Below are 17,164 nucleotides of genomic sequence, written 5' to 3' on the forward strand. Positions count from 1 at the left end.
GCGCGGGGGCAGGGTCCCGACCCCCACTTTCACACAAGTGGGAACACGCGTGGCCCCGATGCCGAGGACCCCTACCCACCCACGCAGGCAGGGACACGCGTGGTCCCGATCTCTCAGGCCTCCCGACTCCAAGTGGGAACATGTGATACTGAATCCCCAGCCTCTATGCAAAAGATAAGACGCATGGACCCCATCCCCCAGTTACCCCAAGCAAGAGGGGACACGCGTGTCCCCAATTCCCCACGACACCTTTCCCCACGCAGGCGGCGACATGCATGTTCCGACCCCCCCCCCCCCCCCCCCCCCCCCCCCCCCCCCCCCCCCCCCCCCCCCCCCCCCCCCCCCCCCCCCCCCCCCCCCCCCCCCCCCCCCCCCCCCCCCCCCCCCCCCCCCCCCCCCCCCCCCCCCCCCCCCCCCCCCCCCCCCCCCCCCCCCCCCCCCCCCCCCCCCCCCCCCCCCCCCCCCAGGAGGACACGTGTGACCACCATCCCCCAGCACCCCTTTCCTCCTACAATCAGAGACACGCATGTCCCAATCCCCTCGCCGGCGGCGACAGGCGTGTCCCCGATGCCCCAGGACCCCTGTCCTCACGTAGGCGGTTACATGCGTGTACTGATCCCCCAAGACCCCTGTCCCGACCCCGCAGGTGGCGACACGTGCGTCCCTAACACCCAGTACTCCTGTCCCCCATAGGGGGTGACACGTGTCACCAATCCCCTCGCAGGCGGTGACACTAGTGTCCTGATCCCCCCGCAAGCGGTGACACGCGTTTCCCCGATCCCCAGTCCCCCTGTCCCCGCGCAGGCTGTGACACGCGTGTGGCGGCCCTCACCTGCGGGCGCTGTGCGGGCAGTGCTGCGGGGCGGGCCGTGCCTCCGGTTACATACGGCCCGCTCCCGCCCCGCCGCCTATAAGAGCGCCGTGCGGGACGGGGCCGCCCGCACCCACCGCCCGCAGTACCAGCAGCAGCAGCAGGAGGTAGGTGGGGGGAAAGGGCGGCCGCCCCCCGCGGCCCCGCGAGCGGCCCCCGGCGCTGCCCGCCCAACTCCGGGGGTCCTGACTCGTAGGGATGCTTCTGGAATTAACCCTCAGTTTCTCCTATCCCGATTTCACTCTCTTACAGGGGCTGGAGAGTGCAAGGAGGTCGACCTTCTCGCCCCCCTTCCCCATCCGCGGATCGCAGCTCTAATAATTCAGTTTCCAGGGGACAGGATTTCTCTTATTTCTGCCGACCTGCAGCCCTGAGCAACCCCAGCTCGGATTGCTGCTGGCTCTGCTGGCAGGAGTTTTTGGTTGAACACTTTCAAAAAATTTTTTTACCTCAATTCATACTGGGGTAAGAAAACAGGGTTTCTATAAGGAGAAACTTCTGGGGTTTAGGCAAACTTTCTGCCTCCTTTCTCCTTCTTCCCTGCCAGGCCAGAATATTTTAAACATGAAACAAGTTGTCCATTTCTGCCGAATTGCTGATCCTTCCTCAAAAAGATATTTCCTGTCTTTCCTCTCTCCATACGCTGTGACAGAGGAAAACGGCTCTCTAGTGCCACAGGCAGGCTTCAGCATGGAGGATGCTTTCCAAGGTTCTAGAGGTTTGCTTTCTCCTGCCCTGAGCTACAGGCACCACTTTTCCACTGGAAAGCTGCAAAAATGCCAAGGAGCTGGTCTTCTATACAGGGTAATCAAGGGAGAAAGATTGGGTGGACAGCAAAAGAGTTGTTTCCCTGGAAAATCTCTATAAAACAAGTCCCAGAAGTTGCAAAGCGAAGAAGAAATGCAAACGCCCTTTGGTACTGGTTTACAGATAAATTTAGATTTAACCAGGCAGCATTTTCCATGCTGTGTTCTAATTTTTAATTGTTTTAAGCTGTGAAGAGTTGTGTTTTTGTAAATATAGACTTGAAAAATCTTTTTTTCCTTCATTCATAGGAAATTTGGGCAAAGATACAAGGAAACCAGTGGAATTCAAGTTACCAAGATTTAACCCATCCAAGGTTTAAGTGCTCATTTATTTCTTCTCTGGCAGCAGTTCTGACTGTTTTGTAGGCACATTTGCTGGGCTGGACTTCAGTAACAGCTCCTGCTTGCCAGGTAATCATGGCAATTGAAAGCTGCCATTCTACAGGCTCAGCTTTCTAGGGAAATATCCCAAAGATATTACAGCAAAATAACCCTAAAAAAGATTTACAAGAGCACACGACAACTCTATTAGTCTGGAGCAGAGTCAAGATAATGTTAGGTCCAGACCTGTTGTAAAACCCCAGTCTCCATTAAACTCTGCTGTAATTATCTGGATTACTGGACAGAAAATGATTCTGAAACCAAATGTTGTTTTATGCATTGAAAAGTGATTCAGCTGCCCAGGCAAACTGTTTTATGATACTTATTGTGATTCCCACCCACTTCTAGGGATTTGGGACCTGCTTTTTTGTGGCTGACTTGCTCTGGGTTGGATCTTGCCTAAAAATATGATTAATACTGTTCTTGGAAAATGAGAATAAAATCAACTGCTCTGTCCAGGATCAGAGTGAAATGGTGTTTGGTCATGCGTCAGATTAGTTCTGGCATTCCCTGACTTTAGCTGACTTCCCAGAGTAGTTACCTGCAGAGGGGGGTTATTAAATAAGCAGAATAAGAGGATTAAGCATGTAATCAGTTTTGGTAGAAAAGACTTAACCCAGGCACAGGGTGAAGGTGAAGATGTGTAACTGCTGGAACTGGAGTTTCGGAGGGTGTTCAAAGTCGTCTGTAGGAATTACATACCTTGTCATCATATGTAATCCAGTTTCCTTTAGCCTTGAGATGTGCTCCCAGTGTTTGTATGCTCCTTGGACCCACATCCCAGAACTAGGGGTTACTTCTGGCGCCCCTGGACCAAGTGCAGTTCCCCAAATCAGCAGGTCCTGGAGAAAAGCTTCTTGAAGGAGATGGGTGGGAATGGGAGTAGTGGGCTTTGTTCTGCTTGGCACTTGTGGCCTCTGACTGGGGATAATTTTGCTACTATGAAATCCATGTTCTCGGTGGTTCCTTGTAATTTTGAAGGATAACTTCTCTGTGGTGGTCGCTGGCTCATGGACCTCCTCTAAGGGCACACCACAAAGTGGAAAACCCCAGCTGCAGCTGCTGGAAGGAAAGACCCAGCTCTGTCCGGGCAGGAGCTGCTCAGCAGGTTCCTGCTCTTGGGCTGCTCCTCGCACTGCAGCAGAACAGTGGCTTTTGATTCCTTGGGCTGGTGGAGCCCTGCCCCAGGCACCTCCTCTCCTCCACCGAAGGCTTTTGAGTGGTGTGTTCTCTGCTGGGAATTATTTTGCCTGCTTATTTCCTTGCAGCGTCACATTTCCTTGTCCCTCCGGGGAGCTCTGAGGACCTCCCATAGCTGATTATTGAGCTGGGGCTGGCCACTACAGACTGGGGGCAGCTGGGCAGGGCAGTGCAGGGTCCCTGCTGTGACACCTCTCTCCCACAGGCTCCTAGAGGTGCAGGATGACTCTCTTTGATGGCATCTACCCCTTCTACCCGCCGCAGAGGAAAGCTGCTGGCTTCAACATCAGCACCATTATAGTGATTGTGGTCTTCCTCACCTTGGCCTGCAGCTTCCTGCTCATCATCCCAGGCATCCGTGGACGGGCGGTGCGTGACCCCGGGGATAAGCAGCTGCTCCCCGTGTTCTGAATGCCGGAACACTCATGGGTGGTCTGGAGTGAGGTAGGAGGAGAGCTGGGGCCGTTCCTCCCTGCCTGATGTCCCACCTCTCTCCCTGCAGAGGTTGTACTGGACTCTCCGTGTTCTCCTGAGCCTCTTTGTGGGAGTGGGGATCGTTGGTAAGTGCTGCGCATTCCTTGAAGGGAGATTTGGGGGCAGGATTAAACCCCAGGACAGGGTCTGTGACTGGGAAAGGTGAGCTGGGGAGTCACAACCATGGCTTGGTTGAGGCTGGTTGCAGGGTCTACCTTAACCCTTCTCTGCAAAGCACTCACACAGCTTTCTAAAAGGGCTTCCCCATCTCTTGCACAGAGGCGAGAGCACTTGAAGGTGCTCGTGATTACTTCTGGGAGTTCTATCTGGGAGTTCTGCTGGCTTTAACTCAAACAGTCCCAGCTCCACCAGGCTTCACAGCCCCGTGTTCCTCCCACCGTGTGTGTGACTCAGCAGAGGCAGGACACAGGAACAGCCACAAAAACAGGGGTGAAGCGCAAAGAGCAGATTTATTTTCATTACCTCTTCTACTGGAGAATCTTCTAAGAGCACCAGCTGGTGGCACACAGGCAGGGAGGGGACAGAGGCATGGCATGGCCCGGTCCATGCTAGAGGATCACCAAACCTGCTGTTCTCACTCTCAGTATTCCAGGGATTTGTGCAGGTGTAGTTTACTGATGTACTTTGATCTTTCAGCAGGATCTCAAGCCTGTTCAGTAGGTGCCTATGAGCTGTCTAAACACAGATGCTCCACTTCTCCAGTACACCAGGCTAAACATTGATTAGTATTGTCTATGGGTTTTTCTACACCTCAGCTGCAAGTTGGTTGAGAGTGCTACATTCCTTGTCACCAGTTTTCTATTCTTCTCCCCCACTGTGTGAGCCCTCCTGTGCTGCCCAGGGCTGTGGCCAGGCACATTTTGGGCATGTGAGGAGCCTTGCAGTGACGTGGAGGGAGCAGGTTGGAATAAAACAAAAGCGGGGCAGCGGCTGTGGTGTTGGGGCAAAGACATTCCCAGAGACAAGATGGGAGGAGACGGAGAGGATCTGATTTAGTAAAAACCAGGAAATCTTCTGTAGTAACTGATGGTAGAAACCAGGCAGTGGGATTTGTAACTCAAACAGGGCAATAGGATGGGTAAGGAAAGAGGTACTGAGGGGATAGAATACACTAGGTGGGAGAGCAACCAAATCTGATCCTAAGTCAAAGAAACTCTACTGCTGTGAAGTTTAGATTTAGTAGATTACAGGACTGCTCAGAAAGGGATGATTAAGTACAACCCCAAAGACCCAGCCCCTGATTCAACCATGCACGAGAATTAGGTAGTCAGGCTGTGACCAGCTGCCTGACACATGGACCAACCTGGTATGTGGTTGCCACCCTGGTGATGTCCAGGTGCTGGGAGATGCCTGGGAACACGGTATTGGGCTGAAAACAGCAGAGGGAGGGTGGAGGTCATGGATGAGGATGCAGCTGGGTGCTGCTTGGGCACACAGGAGGAATGAATTGTTCTGGAGCCAGCGTCAGAGTTTGTCTGGCAGCAGCAGGGCACTCTTGCTCCTGCAGCCAGGAAACATTCCTGTGGAGCTGCTACTGGATCAGTGCCCTCACAAGTTGATTCAGCAGCCAAACTTATTTTCAGGTATGTTTTGTTGTTCAGCCTGAGATCAAATCACAGGCTTAATTTTCAGCCCATTTCCCTGCTTGAAAATGAAGCCCATCGTAAAGTGGAAGGGCTTCAGAAAAGAATACCTTGTTCCAAAAAACATATACCAGAAATGCTGCAATTTTTTTTTTTTTCCCCAGCTGGAATGACTGTCCAAACTGTGACGGCACTTCCCACCCCTCTGTGCCACCTCTGTTTGACAGTGACCTTCACCATTCACTAATAGTGCAGTTTAGAGAGCATAATATGTGGAATGAGACTCACCCTTGTTCCTGTGGCTGATAACCAGGCTCAACTCTGAGCCCCGGGTGCTGCAGCACTTGCCATAGTGGGGAAGGGAAGCCCTGGAGAGAGTGTCCAAGGAGGAATCAGGTCATGGCGTTCATCCCTGGGGATCTGAGCTCTGCTGCTCCCAGATCCAGGGGGTTGATGTGTAGCAAGGGGAGAACCTGAGCTCAGCAGGGTGTGGGGGCTGGTTGAGGCATGTCCTGGTGACTGAGTCAGGTCTCCTGCCCTCCTAACACTCCCTTCCAGTGCTGTGGTGGGAACACTGCCATTGGTGCTAGCCTGCATTCTCCCCTTGAGGACAACAAAGCCTGAGACCAGCCCCGCTTTAACCTGAGCTTTACTTTTCCTGGCAGTTGTCCAGTTCACAGGGGACTGGGAGACTGGCTGGGTGCAGGCAAACACCTCCTACAAGTCCTTCAGCCGTGCTGTGGTGAATGCGGACATTGGGGTGCACATCGGCCTGGAGGGGGTGAACATCACACTCAAGGGTGAGTCTGACATCTGCATTTGCAGCTCTGGAGTGACCGTGGCCCCAGGAGTCCCCAGCTGCCCTGTGGGAGCCCTTGGTCTATGGCAAGGCTCCGGGGACCCTGATGTGCCCGTGCTCCTGGCTGGTAGTGCTCAGGTGCTGGCACACAGCAGGACCTCAGCTTCTCCCTCCTTCAGGAAACCCAGTGAACCAGATCAATGAGACCATCAACTACAATGAATACTTTTCCTGGAGCTTCGGTTCAAACTATGACCACAGCTACAGAGAGGGGCTGGAGAAGGGGCTGCCCAGCCCCATCCTCTATGTGGCAGAGAAGTTCACCTCGCAGAGCCCCTGTGCCGTGCACAGGCAGTACCGCATCTCTGGCCACTACGCCTCGGCCACACTCTGGTGAGCCTTCCTCAGCTGGTGCAAGTGCAGGAGATGCAGGGACATGGGAAGAGCTCTGAAGCTTTTTCCCTAGGCCTCTGAGATGGATGGGATTGCATCCTGCCAGTAAGAATGCTGTGTGCATGGAGGGGCCCCTGCAAGGCCTTCAGCCAAACTGGTTGCCCTGTAGGCACTTTAGAATGAGCAGAGAGGAGGTTCTGGTTCTCTCTGCTGGCCAAACCACCAGGGCTGGGCACAGGAGAAAGGGTCATGGTGCAGGTCCTTGCTGTGATGTGGTAGTTATGGCGGAAGGCCATGGATGGAGTTAGTGGCCCAGAGAGGCCCATAGGCACATGAAGAACTCTTCCAACCCCATCTGTGAGTGTATTTGGTGTCTGGGAGTGGGACCAGGTGAGGAAAGATGATGGTGCTGTTAATGTAGGGTTGATTTTGACTCTTTAGCAGGGTCTGCTGGGCAGTGACATGTCACTACTCACTTGGGACGAGGGAAAGTTGGCCCACAGCTGTCAGGATGTCTTCCCTTTCACCATGGCTTGTGCAGGTCAAGAGCCATTGCAGTGCTGTTCTCCCTGCTCTGTGTTTGACTGCAGGGATGCAAAAGCCAAGAAAATGGCCTGGTGATGCTACAGAGCAAGAGCTCCTGGCCCATAACTGAGGCCTTCCCTTGTCATCCAGCTCCTCAGCCAAATGCAGAGCTACTGCAAATGACTTTTGCATGCTTCTGCATTTATCTCAGTCCTATATGTGGCTCTCTGGGGTCTGTACTGCCCCACATGTGGAAGAGCAGGGAGCTGAGATGGTCCAGATACACCAAATGGGCTGCCATTGCCTCCTTCAGGCTGGTACTGTCTGTGGGCTGAGCAATGGGAAGAGGAAATATGTGTTTCTGCCTTCTGCATGTAGCAGTGTGAGCACTGCACATCTGTTTGCTTGGCCTGGGGATTAGGGATCACTCCTGCCTCCCCACAGAGCTTCTCCACCTCGTAGCATGCACTCTGGAGCCCAGATTCCCACATGGAAATCCTCACATTGAGCACCCTAGTCTGTGGCACTCACACAACTTATCCATTGGTCTCCTCTTGTCTCCAGGGTGGCCTTTTGCACGTGGATCTTCTCCAACATTCTCTTCTCCATGCCTGCCCTTGTCTATGGAGGCTACATGCTCCTGGTCACAGGGGCCTTCGTGACCTTCTCATTGCTCTCATTCTCCACTGTGAGGAACTCCCCAATGTGCCTGATCCAGATTGGGACTGCAATACTTCGTGTAGCCTATGGGGGATCCTTCTGGCTCACCCTAGTGATTGGTAAGGTCACCAATGTGCCCCAGGGCACGCCACCTTGTCCCTCTGGATGTGCAAGAGTCCCAGTGCTTTTGTCTCAGGTTGAAAGTGCAGCTTGGCAAAGTAGATCCTGGCCGGAGGTGTGGACAGGAGTGGCAGAAGGGGGAACACCATCCCCATCTCAAGGGCAGTGAAGGGATTTTTAGTTCCTGAGATGCGAAGAGATGGGGATCACTTGCCTGGGTTTTAAGATACTCAGCATACCTGAAGCGCCCTTATACAGTGGAAGGCCATCTTCCATAAGCAAAGGCATTGTCACTGGCAGGGGACCCCTCAGAGGAGGGCTGTGGGCTGGGAACTATGCTGGTGTGTACACTCTCTCCCAGACAGCACGTTTGTTTCCAGGCTTGGTCTGTTTTGTGGCTGGGATCACCATTGTGGCACTGCACCACCTCAACTTGGACTTGCTGAAAACCTTCTTCGATCTCCGTGAGGACAAAACAGAGGAGTACCAGGAAATGGTTGAAGTGCACGTCAACTCCTATTTTGTGAACAAGGCCCTGGCTCCTTCTCAGCCCTTGGAAACCAACAATGTCTAGAAGAAAGTTTTTTCCACTCCTTCCTTGCAAGTGGACCTGGAAGGGCAGAACACAAACCCTTCTTGATATCCCCAGAGACGCCTTACCCTGTTCAACTTCAAGGGAAGTCCACATTCGGACAGGTCCGTGCTGCGAAGTACCTTCATAGACTATCTCCCTGACAGTGCCCTCTGAAAAATGACAAACTTTGCTGGCAAGCTGTAATCAGAGCAGCTCACAGCTCCAGAGACTTGAGCTGTACTCACCTGGAGTTGTCTGTTCCAGGAGAAAATCCCTTCCTGCTCCATACCCTGGCACAGTGTGGAGCAGAAATCTCCAATGGCCAGTTCCCACTGAAACTGAAACACTGAACTCACAGGTGACATTTCTCATGGGGAGCACCCACGGCTCCATGGATTAAACTTGCTCCATTCTTCCCCAAGCACTGACATTTAGTGTAAAACTTAAGGTGATTCCAGGAAATCCAGGCCCAGATCCAGGCTCTGCAGGCTGGATGTTGCAGGAGCTGGAATAAAAAAACTGCTTCAGTAATAAAGACTGGGTAATGTACAATGGAGTTTGCAGGGGAAAATATGGTGGTGGGATTATTTTCACTTTCAGATTTGGGCTTTTAAGACAAAAAGATGCCACAGAGAAGGAGGGAGAGGGAAGAATGAAGTTACTGTCCAGTTGGAGCACACCTGAGCTGGCTGGGCAGCAAGACACGGGGAGATTCTGCCCCTCTGCCTTGCTCAGGTTAGACCCCACCTGCAGAGCTGCCTGCAGCTCTGGAGCCCAACATCGGGACATGGAACTGCTGGAGCCAGCTTAGAGGAGGCCCCAGAGATGCTCTGAGAGCTGTTAAGACCCTTGTTGTTAAGTTACTTATTTCTGTCACTCTATATTTGTGTTGCACTAATGTGATTTATTATGTACAAGAATCATTTTCAGTAAAACTTTACTGAAAACCCTCTCATTTGAAACTCTGTGGGCATTTGCAGGCTGGTTTCTTAAGAAGGGGTTGTGGGGCACATTTGAAGGTGATTTCTGGAGAGCCTCCAGCAGGAGCAGCCTTCCCACGGGGAGGATGCCCAAAAGGAAGAACAAATCTTGCTGTCATATTTCAAGGTAAACCACTGAGAAACCTTGTCCCGAGGAGCAGCATGTTTTGAGGGTGTAGGAGAACCTCAAAAGCACTTTAACTAGCTGAGCAGTGGGACAAAAGCCATAAGATTAAACCAACAAAACTCCCTCAGGCAAAGGAGGATCCTTTCCTGAGAATTTCTTGCATCCAAATGTGTCAGGCGTGAAGGCATCGATGGGAAGATGCTACAGCCAACCACAAGTTGTTGGTGCTGGTGGGGGACAGATCCCGTGACTGTAAGCACAGGAGGTTGGGGGGTTTCCCATTCTTTCAGCTGCTGCATCTGGCTCTTTCCAACCTCAATCTCCTGCATTTGGGCATGATTCCTCCTCAAGAGCATCCTCACCAGAAGGAGAAGTTTGTGCTGCTGCATCAGACATACAAGGGTGTGAATGCAAATAAACAAAACATAACTAAAATTGGATCTGTTTGAAGAATCAAGACACCAGAACCCTGTGTCTTGTCTGCATCCTGGCAAACACGGGATAGCTGGGATTTCAGCAGCAGACCCTGCATGGAGCCAGCTGAGCTGTGACAATGACATGCTGGGGATGCAGAGACCCCTTCACACTCATGCAGAGCAAGAGGTCAGGACAACCAGGGCTGCATGTGTCCCAGGCTGGACACTTGCAAGGAGATGAGCAGGTGGAGGACTTTTCACAACATGGAGGGGCACACACAGGGCCATTGCTTTGGAATGAGCATTTTGCCTCACTACAAGTCACAGCATCTTCCTTTCATGCACTGTAAGAGCTGTGGCTGTACAGCCACCACATTGTGCTGCTGCAGGTCCCACCTCCTCCATCCACTGCAGCTCTTGGCTCAGTTTCCTGACTGGACTGAGGCATGATTGGACAACAAGAGGTAAAATCATCACCATTAAATCCTTAGTTCTTGGCCCAGACTCACTCTGGCCCTACACTATCCAGGGAATCTGGCATCTAACCAGAGTCAGTGCCAGCAATGGAGCGAACACCGTGAGCATCTTGGAGAGTACAGGAGAGCCTCGGGGCTCTGCAAGGACTGTGGGCCCCATGCCCTGGTGGCAGTCATTACACCAGAGCATGCAGTCACCAGGACATCTGGCAAGCAGCCACCTGCCCAGACCGGGCTGCAAGGAGGAACACACCAGGGAGATGTTTATGAGGGCTGAATTTCTACTGAATAGATTGGAGGGGTTTGTTGTGCCTTGGATCTAGTCCATCTGTAGGCTGAACCATCTCCTGGTAGAAACCATTGTGAACATCCTGGCTGAGGTCTCTCAAGCCTCAGGAGTTCAACTCCAAACTGTTTTGAGTTCTCTTGGTTCTCATTGAAGACTCTTCCATCTGGAGTGGGATGTGCCATGGCTGAGCACCTCCTCCCCAGAGAGCCTGCCCCGTGGTGATCCCTATGCAAACCCCTCTGCTGGGCTGGAGATAACTCCCATAATACCTTACACATGCCTGGAGGCACTCCAGAAGCTAAAGTTCTTCCATATTCCCCCTGCTCGTTTGCCTGGGGATGCCCTGATAGACTATTTAGGGCCTATTGACTAGACCTAATTGTACTGAATCAACTGGCTGTAGGTGGATGTTCCATATAGGACCACTAAAGGGCTCTGCCTTGTCCTTCTCCCTTCCCCGTGGCTGCCCTCAACCCTCAGATGGACACCTCTATCAACAGACAAGTGAAAGACCAAGTCCAATTTATTTTATTGAGATATGGGGAAAATTAGTGAGCACAAAATAGAAAAATAAAGAAGTTGTGAAATCTGCACTGAGGAAACAGGGTGCAAATCTGCAGTGTGTTCCCTCCCTCCCTGCATGGGCAAGGTGCCAGCAGTCAGGACTGGGTGGCTGTATTCTCCTTGGGTGTGCAGAATTCCAGTGTCTCATGCCCCGTGACGTGAGTATTTCCACAGCTGAGCAGGAGGAACAAACCTCCCAGACCAGAGATGCCACTCCCCTGTTGCTGGTTGGTTACAGCTGATCTCTAAGGCATTGTAGCACCTCTCTGCCCACCTCCTCCTCTTCCTCCCTCCCACCTGGTCTGGTACCTCCAGCATCCTGGCTAAATCGTGGTCCTCCTTGTCATCCTGCCCTTCACCCCAAGAGGAGATGCTGGTTACAAGGCACCCTCATGAGTGCAGCTTCACCCATACTTCCTGATGGTTGATGGGAAGAGCATCTGTGGGCAGAGGGGATTTCTTGGGGGTCTTCAGGGTGGGAGTGCTGTTACAGAGGCTCTACTTCTCCTTTGTTTCCTATCTATGAGTTTGCAGTTACTTGGTTTCTCCTCAGTTTGTTCTGATTTGATCTCTGTACCCTGGGGACTAAGGAGAAAGGCGGTAACCCAGTGCCTGGAACTGGACAGCCAGGGTCGGGGCATGAATTTTCCCCACCACAAAGGTTCTTCCAGCAGCTGCTGAGTAAAACAACAGGAAAAGGGGGAAAAAAAAAATAAACTGCTGTATTTGAAACATCTTTCCAGATTCGGACATTCTTACCACACAGCACTTATCATGTCTCTTCCCAGCTGGGCTCCTGCTGGATTTGGTGAATTCAGGAGAAGTGTCCTCAGGCCTCACCCTGCCTCCCCCCCATGGCTCACAGATGGGTGGCTGTCACCTCGAAGAGCTCTCCTGGTGGGACCATCGGCACGTCCTGCACAGAGCAGCTGGGCTCAGTCAGCAGGCAGGGCTTGTCCCACACCTCCTCTGCTCCCTTTCTCTTGTCCAGGTTAAAGATGAGCTTCAGCTTCTCCGGCTCCACAGAGTTCAGGATGATGACACTCAAACCCAGCAGCAGGCACAGCAGCCCTGCCATGCACAGCATAGGGACACGTTAACACCTCCTCCCAGTGTGTCCCAGCTCCATCCAGATCCAGCTGGAGGCTGGTGACATTTGGCATCACCTAGGTCTAGGGAAGGTTCTATTTCCCTTTCTACATCTGGATTCTGGCATCAGTTTGGTCTCTCCAGTAAAAAAGAGGGGCCAGTGAACTGGGGCAGGGAGTTAGGGCTAGAGCTGGGGAAAGGCTGGAGGAGCTGGCTTGTTTAACCTGAAAAAGAGGAGTGTCTAGGGGAACTTAGTTGCCATCTGTCCTTGGAGGTGGATGTTGTAACATGGGAAATTCTGGTTTGATGAAAGGAAACAATTGTTCCCCGTGAGTGGGACTGCTGTGGGGCAGGTTCTGGAAGGCAGAGGGAATCTCTATCTGTGGGGACATCTACCACCAGACTGAACAAGGCTGATGTGGCTTTGAGGTTATCCCTGTTCTGGGAGGAGGACCCCTGAGGGTCCTTCCAGGCCAGGTCTTTCCTTGGCTCTGCAATTCCTGACTCTCCCTCTCTCCTCTGAGCACACCTCCAGCAGGTAACTGCAGCCATTCATATCTCTTGCCTGTCATCTCTTTTCCTCCAGCCTTCAGAGGGAAAAATATTTTAGGCCATTTAAAAAAAAAAAAAAAAAGTGATTTTGTGTGACCAGCCATGGAGACAGAAGGGGAGAAATCCTGTTGAGACATCACTGAACATCATCTCTGTAGGGGTGGAGAAGAAAAGCCCCTGGAGCAAGCTGAGCACTCACCTGTCACTAATGTCAGCCAAAAGGATTCACCATAGTCTGTTTTCAAGGAAACTGGACCAAACTGGATGGGGCACTTGACCATGTTCCTCACAGTGAAGAAGAGCAGTGAGAAGAGGATCACCGTGGCAGTGAGAAAAAGCATGTAACCACCATGGAGCAGGATGGACATGGAGAACAGCAAGATGGAAATGAGCCACGTGCAGAAGGCCAACCTGTGAAAGGACCACAAAACCAAGCAGGAAGCATCCTGGGATGCACGCTGGGAGCATCCACTCGGGGTATCCTCGCCACTTCCCAATGGAGGGACACAGTCCTGGGCAACCCAATCTAGCTGGCCTTGCTTCAGCAGGTGGGCTGGACAGGTTGATCAGAGGATGTCCCTTACAAACCAAACAATTCTGTAACTACATGAGTGGTGGAGTTGTGGGAGAGGTCCAGCAGCAGTGGAGAGTGATCTCTACACCCGGGAACATTCGGTGTTGAACTTTGCGAAGCCCCAAGCACCCGGGGCTTTGACATCAGCCCTGCCCTGGATGTGGGACTGGAGTAGAAATCTCTGGAGGTCCCTCCAAATTAACTTTTTTTCCTGATTCTTGTGATCATCCACAACTGGCCACCTCCAGGCAGTTCCTACCTGTTCGGAGGGACAATGGCACCGAGGGACACCTTTGTTTGGAGAACTGCACCTTGAGCCATGCCCACAGCTGATTCAGCACCTGGAGTGAACCCAGCTGCCAACCCTGCCCTGTGTTGTGGGGTTTGGGTTTAGCCCATTGGAGAGCTGAGCCTAACAGCTCAGTTTTTCTTATTCCAAGAATAATAATGAAAAATTTTCATCAACATTCCTTCCTTGAAATACTCCTCCTCAAGAACAGGAATGTTTGGGCAGGGATAGTTATTTTTCCTGAAAATAAAAAAGGGGATGTAGGCAGGGACCTGCAGCCCTTCCCCACAGGGGGAATTGCAAGGCTCACTCTCCTCACCCTTTCCCACCACCTCTGAGGCATGTAGGGGTGCTCTGAGACTGCACAATCACAAAACACACCAGGGCTCTCAGCTTTGCACCACAGGACAGCCTCTGAGCACCTTCATAATGGTCCCTCCCACTTCCCACAGGCAGGTCTCATGCCCTCTTGGACATGTAAGAGGAAGCCCATCACAGCTGGTCTTACTGGGGCTCCTTATCTTAGTCCTTGAGGGAGGATCCTGAACTATAAGCCTCACAGTTTCATCTGTTTTCCCTTAAATGAAGAATAATTTTTCTCTGATGACAATTTTGTACATCAGGACAGAGGACACAGAAAAGGACTCCAGAGAAATGGGTAAAAGCTGCTCCAAGGGCTGCAGCCCCTTTGCTCTGATGACAAAGCTGGAGGGGATGGGGGTCTTCAGCCTGGAGAAGAGATGCTTCAGGGAGACCTTAGAGCCCCTTCCAGTGCCTAAAGAGGCTCCGAGAGAGCTGGAGAGGGAATTTGAATGAGGGCCTGGAGGGACAGGCCAGGGGGAATGGCTTCCCACTGCCGGAGGGCAGGGTTAGATGGGTTTTTGGGAAGGAATTGTTGGCTGTGAGGGTTAAGCCCTGGCACAGATTTTCCAGAGAAGCTGTGGCTTCCCTGTCCCTGGAAGTGTTGAAGGCTACGCTGGATGGAGCTTGGAGCAATCTGGGATAGTGGAAGGTGTCCCTGCCCATGGCAAGGGGTGGAATGAGATGAGCTTTAGGATTCCTTCCAACCCAAACCTTTCTGTGATTCTGTGATTCTATGACAGGCCAAGAAGCATGAGCATCCCTGATTCTGCAGAAAGCGAAGGCTTTGGCATGGTCTTACAGGAAAGAGAGTGCCTACATCAGAGAGTGCCTTCCCTCTGCTCTGCCTGGTTCTTTCCAAAGCAGAGACAGGGCTGACCTCTATCTAACTCACCAGAGCGTGGCCGAGGCGTAGTGGCCAGAGATGCGATACTGCCTGTGCACAGCGCAGGGGCTCTGCGAGGTGAACTTCTCTGCCACATAGAGGATGGGGCTGGGCAGCCCCTTCTCCAGCCCCTCTCTGTAGCTGTGGTCATAGTTTGAACCGAAGCTCCAGGAAAAGTATTCGTTGTAGTTGATGGTCTCATTGATCTGGTTCACTGGGTTTCCTGCCAGATGATGAAGACTAAGGACTTTTCTCAGCCTTGGAGGCAGCTCCAAGACTTGCTGGTGTGGGGGTTGTAGGACCCATAGCCCCAGTATACGGGTGTACGGCTGCCAAATTTGCACTCCGTCCACTCCTGTTGTGATGTGCACTCACCCTTGAGTGTGATGTTCACCCCCTCCAGGCCGATGTGCAGCCCGATGTCCACATTCACCACAGCACGGCTGAAGGACTTGTAGGAGGTGTTTGCCTGCACCCAGCCAGTCTCCCAGTCCCTGGTGAACTGTAGGGCTGTGAAGACTTCAGAGGTTAGTTATGGCCTGGCAGCAAGACATCGAGTGCTGGAGGCACCTGCCTGGTCACCATAACCTGGGCATTACCTACCTCATCCCAAGGGCAAGGACTGGGTTGTCAGCGACAAGAAGGAAAAGTTCTGTATGTCCTTCCCCAATATCAGCCCTGACCCATGACTCTCAGAGCCTCACTTGGATTGGTTTGTCACCAGCCCCAGTGCAGTCCCTAACACTCGAGGCAGTGGGGCTGATGTGTGGGCACTGTCTGGGCACTGGTCCTCATCTAAGCACCTTCCAGTTTGTCTGCTTGGAAGTTGGTGGTGGGATTTTGGTGACTGCCCTGGGTATGACCACCAGTCTTCAGAGAGGAGACTTGCAGCTTCTTCCCGTTGCTGGAGCCAGGTCCCAGCCACAAGATGGGTCTTCCCCATGAACTCATCCCACAGGCTGGATTTGGTGCTTGTCTGCTCTGTTCACGCTCCCTCACTTTTCTCCTCCGTGCTTTGAGCATCCTTGAGCTTCCCCCCCAGAACCCTAGTACTCACTGAGGAGCACGGCCCCCACGAAGAGTCCCATCACCAGCCGCAGGAACCAGAAGAGTCGCTGCCAGGGGTGAGCAGAGCAAGGGGACAGATCTCAGTCAGATTTTGCCATGGGGACCTCAGTACCAAGCATGTCATTTAGAAACACCAGATGGTGAGGAACAGGCCCATCCCTCCCTTGGGGAGTCACCCCATGTCCTTTGTAGGCACGTGGCATGTGGGGGACATGTGGCTGGGGCACCCCTGCTGCGGTGGCAGGGAGGCAGCAGAGAGATGCAGACAGAGCCAAGAAGGTCAAAATAGCCCATTGGGGAAAGTTGTGACAACCCCTTTCTGGGAAGGAGGATGGATACACTCCCTTAAATAGTTTTGAGCTGGAATTTCCACACTTATCCAACCTCCTGTTTGGATGTGTTGGCAGCTGGCCACAGATGGATACAAAAGCAGTGACTGGGCATTTGTAGGATGTTCCCTGTGGGACAGGGACTCCTCAGCCAGCCCTGCTGCAAAGCCAAATGCACAACAAGCATGTGGTTTACAGTGGGGTCTGTTGGCCACACAGAGCCCAGCGAGCAGTGCTGGGACATGCCCAGTGCACACCTCCTTCTTTTATTGAGGTTCTGGGGAAAGTGGAATGAGGTCTTTGAGCCTCACCCTGCTTTTCCACTCCTGTGAAATCACTTGGCCTTGCTCACAGAGGAATCCAGCCAAGCTCAAATCTAGCTGCCTCAGAAATTTGGGATGGTGGAGTGGTGTCTGTAACATGGGGTCCATGCTAGGATGGGCTGGTGCTCACCCCTCTGGCTCACTAGAGATCCCAGAGCCCTGGCCATGAACTGTGCTCAGGTTTGCTCCTCAAACCCCCTTTTCAAGGCTGGGAAGGAGGAAGAATGTGGGACACACAGTTCAGGGACCACAGGTCTGAACTCCCTCTGCCTCTCCACTTACCCCCCTGCCCCGGATCCCTGGCAGGATGATGATGAAAGTGGCCAACATGGAGAGGAAGACGGTGATGATGACAGCCCGGGTGGTGTCAAAGGGGAAACAGGCATTGGCACCGGGGTAGAAGGGGTAGGAGCCATTCCACAGCGTCATTCTTCT

General features: G+C 52.7%; 2 protein-coding genes across 2 annotated transcripts; one reads left to right on the plus strand and one right to left on the minus strand.

Moving 5' to 3' along the window:
- The first annotated feature begins 3,480 nt into the window (after nucleotides 1-3,480).
- On the plus strand, nucleotides 3,481-8,558 carry DUOXA2 (dual oxidase maturation factor 2). Its single transcript, XM_027890033.1, has 6 exons — nucleotides 3,481-3,627; nucleotides 3,761-3,818; nucleotides 6,002-6,136; nucleotides 6,315-6,528; nucleotides 7,618-7,832; nucleotides 8,214-8,558. The coding sequence occupies exons 1-6, from the start codon at nucleotides 3,481-3,483 to the stop codon at nucleotides 8,405-8,407; spliced, it is 963 nt and encodes a 320-aa protein (XP_027745834.1). The 3' UTR covers nucleotides 8,408-8,558.
- A 3,560-nt stretch (nucleotides 8,559-12,118) lies between these two features.
- LOC114060453 (dual oxidase maturation factor 1-like) lies at nucleotides 12,119-17,158 on the minus strand. Its single transcript, XM_027889972.1, has 6 exons — nucleotides 17,012-17,158; nucleotides 16,067-16,124; nucleotides 15,385-15,519; nucleotides 15,019-15,232; nucleotides 13,100-13,311; nucleotides 12,119-12,330 (listed from the first exon to the last, which is right to left on the minus strand). Exons 1-6 carry the CDS (start codon nucleotides 17,156-17,158, stop codon nucleotides 12,119-12,121), a joined length of 978 nt encoding a protein of 325 aa, XP_027745773.1.
- Between the last annotated feature and the right edge of the window lie 6 nt (nucleotides 17,159-17,164).

Source organism: Empidonax traillii, unplaced genomic scaffold (genome assembly GCF_003031625.1).
Source record: "Empidonax traillii isolate 1590-97213 ecotype Southwest subspecies unplaced genomic scaffold, ASM303162v1 scaffold12:size2584012, whole genome shotgun sequence".
NCBI lineage: Eukaryota > Metazoa > Chordata > Aves > Passeriformes > Tyrannidae > Empidonax > Empidonax traillii.

Bases quoted from the DNA above. Each gene is read 5' to 3' on its own strand.
- DUOXA2 (XM_027890033.1), top strand. From the start codon at position 3,481: ATGACTCTCTTTGATGGCATCTACCCCTTCTACCCGCCGCAGAGGAAA. The intron at 6,137-6,314 runs GTGAGTCTGACA...TCCCTCCTTCAG, and splicing joins GGTGAACATCACACTCAAGG to GAAACCCAGTGAACCAGATC. The intron at 6,529-7,617 runs GTGAGCCTTCCT...TCTTGTCTCCAG, and splicing joins TACGCCTCGGCCACACTCTG to GGTGGCCTTTTGCACGTGGA.
- LOC114060453 (XM_027889972.1), bottom strand. From the start codon at position 17,158: ATGACGCTGTGGAATGGCTCCTACCCCTTCTACCCCGGTGCCAATGCC. The intron at 16,125-17,011 runs GTAAGTGGAGAG...CACCCCTGGCAG, and splicing joins CAGGGATCCGGGGCAGGGGG to CGACTCTTCTGGTTCCTGCG. The intron at 13,312-15,018 runs GTGAGTTAGATA...GTCCTTTCACAG, and splicing joins TACGCCTCGGCCACGCTCTG to GTTGGCCTTCTGCACGTGGC.